A 9,039-nucleotide genomic window follows, 5' to 3' on the forward strand; every position below is an offset into this window, starting at 1 on the left:
TTTGACATTGTCTTTCTCAGAGTAGAAAGTTTTAATTTTAATGAAGTCCAGTTTATCAGTTATTTCTTTCATGGATCACACCTTTGATATTGTTTCTATAAAGTCACCACAGAACTCAAGGTCACCTGTGTTTTCTCTTATGTTACCTTCTAGGAGCTTTATTAGTTTTGTATTTTACATTTAGGTCAAGTTCTTATTTAAGTTAATTTTCTGAATTGAGAAAACCTTAATTGTTAAGATTTGTATCTAGATTCACTTTTTTGTATGTGGATGTCCAGTTAACTAGCACCATTTGTTGAGTGAGACCACTCTTGCATTATTGTATTACCTTTGCTCCTTTGCCAAAGATCAGTTGACCGTATCTAAGTGGATCTATTTCTGGGTTCTCTATTCACTTCCATCGATTTATTTTTCTATTTTTTTACTAATATCACATTGTCTTAATTGTTATAGCTTGATAGTAAGTCTTGAAGCTGAACATTATCAGTCATTGTTCATCTCCTCCAATATTCCTTGGTTATTCTGGGTCTTCTGCCTCTCCATGTAGATTTTATAATTATACTGTCAGTATCCAAAAGTAACTTGAAGATTTTGGTGGCAATTGTGTTGAGTCTTTAGATCAAGTTGGGAAGAACCCATATATCTGAACAATATTGAGTTTCCTATCCATGAACATGGAGAATCTCTACATTTATTTAGTTCTTTTATTACTTTTTAAATTTTCCTTATACAGTTCTGTATATATTTTATTAGATTTATAGCTAAGAATTTAACTTGTGGGGGAGAATTCTCATGTAGATGGTATTGTTTTTAATTTCAAACTCCACTTGTTCATTGTGATAACTTACCGTGAACGGTGTGAGATTCATGATCTCTGAAGAAGATTTAGCTTTAGGACCAGAGACCAGGCTTGATCACTCAAGAGCGTTTGTGTAGCAGAGTTTTATTAAAGTAAGAAAAAGGACAGAGAAAGCTTCTGACATCACATCGGATGCAAAGACAGACATCGGATGGGGGACAGAGAGTGGCCCCCTCGCTAGTGTTAGCAAGGGAGTTATATAGTTTTTAAATTAGTTATTACAATAAATCATAAGAATGTCTCAAGGTTGTAAAAATTTTACCAAACCCACTCCCACAGTTTACATTTTAAGATAATAGGATTAGAACTTAACAACAGAAGGATTTTACCAGACCCACTCCCATAATATACATTCTAAGATACCAGGATTAGTCAGAAGATTTTCAGGAAGGAGAAACTGTCCTCAAGCAGGATACATTGTTATATAATCCTTAGTACAGAGTTTAAACTGAATTGTTTGTTGTATAATCATCACTTCCAGGCTTAAAGAAAAAATGCTTTATGACTCAGACTAAGGAACATAGAAAAAAAAGACGTTTGTCCTTTCCTCCTCCTTGAGAATTCCAGACCCCTCTCTTCACCTCCTTGGTGACCCTGAACTTCTTATCAACCTGCCCAGGAATTGACTCTCTCAGTTGCTAGTGTATAGGGGACTTTTCTATGTTATTAACCTTGTATCCTGCAACCTTGCTTATTGGTTTCAGGAGGTTTTTTTATTGTTGATTCTGTGGGATTTTCTCCCGAGTCAGTCATGTCATCAGCATACATAGACAGTTTTATTTCTCCTTTTCCAATTTGTTTATCTTTATTTCTTTTTCTAATTGCATAAGCTAGGAATTTCAGTACAGTGTTGAGAAAGAGTGATATGAGGGGACATCTCTGCTTTGTTCCTGATCTTAGCACAAAAGTTTCATTAGATCTTAGCAGGAAAGTTTCATTAAATACGATGTTGGATGCTTTTATTTTCTAGCATAGCATTTATCTCCATGTGACACATTATGTAGTTATTGTTTATTATCATACTCTCTTCCCCTAGACTGTCAGTTCTTTAAACACAGCACCATGTCTGTTTTTATCACTGTTGAGTCTCCACCACCCAGGAACACATTGCTGTTATTTTGTTGTTCAGTTGCTCAGGTGTGTACAACTCTTTGTGACCCCATGGACTGCAGCACGCCAGGCTTCCCTGTCCTTTGTCTCCCAGAGCTTGCTCAAACTCATGTCCATTGAGTTTTTGATGCCATCCAACCATCTTGTCCTCTTGTCAGCTCCTTCTCCTCCTGCCTTCAATCTTTCCCAGCATTGAGGTCTTTTCCAGTGAGTCGGCTCTTCGCATCAGGTGCCCAGAGTATTAGAGCTTCAGCTGCAGTCCCTCCAATGAATATTCAGGACTGATCTCCTTTAGGATTGACTGGTTTGATCTCTTTGCAGTCCAAGGGACTCTCAAGAGTCTTCTCCAGTACCAGAATTCAGATGCATCAGTTCTTTGGCGCTCAGCTTTCTTTATGGTCCAACTCTCACATCCGTACATGACTACTGGAAAAGCCATAGTTTTGACTGTATGGACCTTTGTTGGCAAAGTAGTGTCTCTGCTTTTTAATATGCTGTCTAGGTTTGTCATAGCTTTTCTTCCAGGTAACACATTGAGTAGTCAATAAATATGGTGAGCAAACATATAAGGCCTTTACTTCCTAAATCTGAATGGTGATCATAAGAATAAAGAAACCCCTAAAAAGCATTCTGACGGTAATTTTAAGACCTTTGTATGATTAGGTGAATGAAGAAGAGAAATTTAAGGATGGTTGACATTACTCAGTCATCGTTCAGTCTGGGGACTCTTCACACCACACACTCTGGAAATCTCATTGGCTCACAGGGTTTCAGCTTGCCGTGCTGCTGGCTGTCGAATCTGTATTTCTAGTCTGACTTTCTCTTCTGAACATCAGGCGCCTAGTAGTCATCTGCAATTAGAAGTAGCATATCAGCTTCATATAACCAAAACATTTATAATCTCTGTGCCACACACTCCTCCTTTCTGTGTTGTCTGTCAGAGAGAGGTACTAGAGAGAGGTACTATTGCCAAGTTAGAATGCTATGTGCCACATTTGGTGCTTAAGTCTCTCTCCACCTCCCTCTCTCCATCTGGTAAATGACAAAATCCTGTTAGCCTGGTTTCTTCAACATTCTTGTATCCGTCCACTTCTAAAAGTGCCTTATCTTTGTTTAGACCATTAATATGTCCTGACTTCATCACAGGATGAAGGATTCTCCCATGCTGTCTTCTTGCATCCTTTCCCATTCATTCTTTACTCAGAGGAATTTTGTAATTTAAAAAAGGAAAAGAAAAATTGAAGAAGCAGAGAGAGATGCTATGTCGAGGCTTAGAGAGCAGACATGGTTGACCCAAGATGACCGAGGTGAGAAGCGGTGGAGCTGGGTGGTAAGTCCTGAATGACTAGAAACCCAGTGACTGGACCCTCCCTGTACCAGGCTGCCTTCCACCCACACCAGCTGTGTGCAGAGCATCTTCATGCTCTTCTTCTTGAATAACTTTCTGAAGCAGGAATTAAAATTATCCTCACTTGTCAGATGAGAAAATCAAGAAAGGGAAGGTGGGTAACTGGCCTCAAGGACAAGAGAAACTAGAGAAACTAGAAACAGATTTCCGGCTCCAAAACCCTTCCTTTTAACCCTAGAATTTGCTAATGGTTGCAAATATACAGTATTTGGGGGGACTTGCTTGTGATTTGATTTTATCCTAGCGAAGTGATCAAGTTACTTAAATTTTCAGGGCTTCAGTTTCTTCATCTATAAAATGGAGATAATGTGTACTGCATAAGTAACAGATGAACACGAAGCACTTATTATGGTGTTTGACATCTGGTAATTAAGATCTTATTGAGATATATTAACAGTTAGCTATTATTGATATTAGACTTACATCTATTACTTCAAGCTGTGTGTTACCAAATAATCAATAGCTTCTACTCCTTATTAGTGTACATTCTTTTTTATTCTCCAGTTCCCTAAGCGTTTTTTACCCATTTTTTCCTCCACTTTTACTTTAGCTATGTCTGCTATTTGAATTGCCCCTTTTTTCTTTTCTCTGCTATTCAAATTTTACTATTTTATTAAGGCACACAGTCTCTGTGACATATTTGTAAAATTATTTTAGTTGTGTTAACCTTTTCCTTTCTGAATGCTTATAGAACTTGTTCTGTAACTAGACTTTATTTGTAAATCTTATTTTCCCTATTTTTCAGATTTATTACAGTGATGAACATATAATATTTGCTCAGTAAATGTTTATAATTGCTTGAATATCATATTTGGCATACATTATTGAAGAAGTCTTGTGTGTCAGGCACTCACCAATACTTGGGGCCTAAGAATGGATAAGACCTAGTCCCTATCATTAATTCATACTATAGTAGATAGATTATAGCCTCTGTTTATATAGCACATCAGTTTTTACCTCTCTTCTGCATTCACATCATTCATAATATGTGCCACTTGCTTTCATCATTAATATCTCATGATACACATTCACTAGGAGAGTGTTTCCTTCCAGCATTGAGACTTGCTTATTTCTAATTTTTTTGTGATTTTTGAAAGCGCTTTCTCATGTCCTCTCTTATTTGAGTGTCCTAGCAAACAAATGAGGTAGAACTCATGTAACCTTAAACAGAAAATTGAGATCCAGAGATGAGTATGTTACAGTCCCCACCTTATAGGTGAAGAATCTGCGTCTCAGAAAATTAACAGTAGAGTTGGGACTTAAACTTAGTACTTAGATAACTTTAGAGTTGAATAGCAAGCTCCTGTACAGTAAACGTTTCTTATCTCACACTTTGTCCTGTAGGAATGTTTGTGCTTCTCTGGTGGCTCAGGCAGGAAAGAGCCCACCCGCAGTGCGGAAGACCTGGGTTCCATCCCTGGGCTGGGAGGATCCCCTGGAGGAGGGCATGGCAGCCCACTCCAGTGTTCTTGCCTGGAGAATCCCCATGGACACATGGGGTTGCAAAGATTTGAACACAACTGAACAACTAAGCACAGCACATAGGAATTTTTAAACAAAGACAGCAGAGAGGAACCTCATGAATCCCTGTGTACTTACAAACCAACTTCAACAATTATCAACATTTTACCAATGTTGTTTTATATACTTTCCACCCTATTTTATTGAGTATTTTAAAGCAAATCCTACCTATAAATATTTCTTTTTGTAATTTTATTTTTTTTAATGGCCTGTTTATTTTTTGGCTGTGCTGTCTTCATTGCTCTGCAGGGTTTTCTCTAGTTGTGGCAAGTGGGGCTACTCTGTGGTGCATGGGCTTCTCATTGCAGGGGCTTCTCTTATTGTGGAGCATGGGCTCCGTAGTTGTGGCCCATGGGCTTAGGAGCTCCCTGGGATGTGGGATCTTCCCAGAGCAGGGTTCAAACCCGTGTCCCGTGCATTGGCAGTTGAATTCTTAACCACTGAACCACCTGGGAAGCCTTACACATATTATAAGATGAACTCTGACTTTAAATCTTTCTGAATATAATTATGTAAAATACATAAAAATTTTTTAAACCTTAATTCTATTTATAGTGCATTATCTGCTTAGATACAGTGGTATTCAGCAGATTTTCAAGTATATCTACTTCTATGGAAGTGTAAACTTTTAGGGTACTACTTCTTATGGTATAGGAGGAGTTCAACTCTAGAATACTTTCTTGATATAAAATAATTAATGTGACTTAGAGGGGGTATTTAGCCAGAGGAAATAGCTGATTATGTGCTTCCAGTGAATACTGTTTTTGGAAAATAAGTGCTTTTATGAGCATCTTTTAAAAATACATTTAAGATATTTTACTAAAGTATATTTTTTCTGGTCTCTCTTTTCTTCTACCTTCTCTTTTGGAGAAAAATATTTTCCTTCTCTTTGCTAAAAACCTGCTTTAACAGTTGCATACTGGACATTGTTTACCTCCCTTGTAGAATGTTGCTATTTCATTGATTACCTCTTTTATATCTATACTTTATTTTCTTTCCCTTGCTGTCAGCCTACAGGCCCTTCAAACCTACCTTATTAAAAGCAACAAAAGCAAAAAATAAAATAAAAGCAACAAAAGCACAACAGTCTTTCTTTGATTTTATGTACCAGCTGCCTATCTGAATATGTCTGCTGATACCTCACTGGCCTCAGGGAGAGGCCCAAATTCTGTGGCTAGGTTCTTTTCCCCTTATCTCCTTTGCTACTTATCCTAACTTGGTATTAATACATAAGTAGTTATAATAATCTAAACAGTTACAAACTTTGAATACTAGCACATAACTTATACACTGATACACACCATGCAAGAGTTTAGAGCCAGAACTTCTTGCGCATTCCTGATCAATTCAGTTCATCAAAATTCACCAGAAACTTAAATTCTCATTATGTGCTGTTCTAGGCTCAAAGATTTTGAAATCCATTTGCGGTTGACTGTGATATCGGAAAAAATTTACAGAGATATTATATATACCTAAATATAGAACAATATCTGTATGCTGTGAAAGTAGCTGCTTTTGCCATATGACAGTATAAAGACTTAACTTGTGATTTCTGTGCAAACTATTATGGTCAAATGATCATCTAATTACGTTTTAAAATTTATCTTTTAGGGGCAGTATGGAAACTACCAGCAGTGAAAAGTACTTCCATTCCAGTAGCCAGGATCTACTAGCAGCCATATTGTCGCCTCAGCACTGTGGACACCTTCCTGTGACGAGACCCTTCCATTCCATCTAGTTTTTGGAAAAACCTTGTGGATAAGCGGCTGTTTCATCCGTAAGCAGCCTGTGTGGCTTAGTTATAAAAAGGCTTTAGTAGCTCAAAAATACTCTTGATTTCACATGTCTACTCTAGATGGCAACATTGGACAGAAAATACAATGACATACCCAATTTGCAATGATTTTGGAACTGCGTTTCAAACGGACTGTTACAGACTGAAAGGTGTGAACAGCGTTGTATGTTTATGAAGGTTAAGGGAATTTAATACTTTTCCATAGATTCTTTTGTAAGGGGAAGAGGGAAATGTACACTTTTTACAGCAGCAATATTTTGTATATTATGTTCATTTCATGTGGTGAATATGCAAGGCGGTACACTACGCGCTGGACAGAATCAGAAATCCTCTGTTCATGGGGATGGGAGCACGTTGGATGCTTGATTGTGCTAGTCTGAAAATGGTGTTCTGTGAAGCTAAAGGTGAGGGGGATGACAAAGCTCCCATACGTCCACTACTAGGTTCTTCAGAGGACATTCAGACCCCTTTTCTCTCTTAGCTAATCAGGGGCGCTGTGGTACAGTTTTGAGTAAAAAGACATTTTTTTAAAAAGCTTTCCAGTTTTATGGACAAAAACCTTTTTTATAAAAGATCATTTATAATTGTGTTTTAAAATGTGAGGCAATAAGAATTATTTCGTGTGGGATCTGAAGAATCTTGGTTAACAGTTGCATGTAAGTCCTCTCCTAAAACAGCAATAACTGAATATGAAAGTTTTGAATTTACCTTGTTTGAGTAATCACTAGTAAATAATGTCAGAACATTTTATAAATGATATCAAAGAAGAGTCAACAATGATGTATTTTATTTTTTAACATGAGAAGGATAATTGGTTTCTATAATAAGAAGAGTTCGGGAGACTTTATAAACCTTCCTTTCAACTTTTCTTGACTGGAAATAATGCCATTTATAAAGGAGTACTTTTACGTTTCCCCCTTTTTTATGTTGGTTAATAGAACACAGAGATGTTTAGGAAAATGCTTGCTGATGAGGTTTATTCTGATCTATATTAAAAGCATAGAGGTTGCATTTCAGATCACCCTGTTTTATCAGCATGGTCTGTTTAATCATACTTGAGACTGTCCTGTGCCTGATTGTTTGAGCTGAGTTCAGGGATTTTGCATTAGGCAGGAAATCATGCATTGAGAAGTTTATAACCACAATTCTTTAAGCATAATCTGAAAACATCTAGCCCAAAGGTAAGTTGCTATTTTCATCACAGTTGCCTGTGCCCAGGGAATAAGGTATATTCTTTATAATTGGATTGTTTTTTCCCACTTACGACTGGAAACAAAACAGAAGGGGTGCCATAAATTTGAAAAAGCAAAATGTACTGTTCTCAACATACTGTAACCAAAAGGAGAAATTTTAATGTGTCTCTGTGTGTATGAAAGAGAGTGTATGCGTGTTTTAAGGTCTGAATAAGGCTGTTTCCAACATGGTCAGTAGAAAATGGACATCAAATTGGAGCAGATAAAGCATGGACAGCCTTATTGTGACTGAAATGCTTTTAGGTTCTGTGCCAATTTTCCACCACTGTGTACTTTGTTGCTATTTAAAACTGTATCAACTCTAACAGAAGAATAAATTATTTGTGATTTTAATTTTCTCATTTGTTTTTTTAAATTAGATCTCTTTGACTCTCTTGTTCTGTCTGGAGACTGTGCTGTGGGTTTTTTATATAAGTTAGTCTAGTATAAGCAGACTATATTTGTATTCTAGGACTTTATCAAAATTCTCTTGTCATGCCCAAGTTAATTAGAATTAACTGTTCAGTAATCAGAATGTTGTGTGGGCTGTTTGTTATGGAATTCTTTCTCTGAAAATGAAGTCCATGAGGCTATAATCAAGATGACTGAATTAGATAAATGAGTTGAGGAGACGAAATTGTGCTGAACCCAACCTGGTGTAGATATGTTATCTCATTTGAAATAAGCTCAACTGACATTAAGAAATAATTTGTCTTGCCAACCCATCTTCTGTTGTCTTATTCTCCTTTTAATGGAAACTAAAATTGCAATTTTAATAAGCAGAATCTCCTCCAGGACTTTCTTCCTGGAGACTACCGCATTTGCAAGGTTTAATTGTTTTATAACAGTCCTGTTTCGTAGAAGTTTTTAATTGGTGGTGACAAAAATTACCTTACTCCTTTGATACCTAGTAAGCTGAATAACTTTACCAGTAGCTTTCTACCAAGTTTGACATCACCATATAGACCATATATTGTAAAACTGGAAGTTTCGTTTTAGCAAAATATATTATTATGAAGAAATATCATACCATCCCATGAAATTCCAGAAGCAAAACATTACTAAGAAGAGCAGGGCAGTTACTGATCAACATTTAAAAATATTTAGCTGTGCT

General features: G+C 36.8%; 1 protein-coding gene across 6 annotated transcripts in view; it reads left to right on the top strand.

The window, feature by feature from the left end:
- The window catches only part of SS18 (SS18 subunit of BAF chromatin remodeling complex), a 70,027-nt gene extending 61,748 nt beyond the window's left edge, over positions 1–8,279 (top strand). For all 6 annotated transcript variants that reach the window (XM_065932415.1, XM_065932416.1, XM_065932418.1 and 3 more), the window contains one exon: positions 6,510–8,279. In XM_065932415.1, coding sequence (XP_065788487.1) covers positions 6,510–6,536 — 27 coding nt within the window. In that variant the 3' untranslated portion in view covers positions 6,537–8,279. The remainder of the gene's footprint in view (positions 1–6,509) is intronic.
- Positions 8,280–9,039: the final 760 nt, after the last annotated feature.

The sequence above is a fragment of the Muntiacus reevesi genome, chromosome 4 (assembly GCF_963930625.1).
Source record: "Muntiacus reevesi chromosome 4, mMunRee1.1, whole genome shotgun sequence".
Taxonomy (NCBI): Eukaryota; Metazoa; Chordata; class Mammalia; order Artiodactyla; family Cervidae; genus Muntiacus; species Muntiacus reevesi.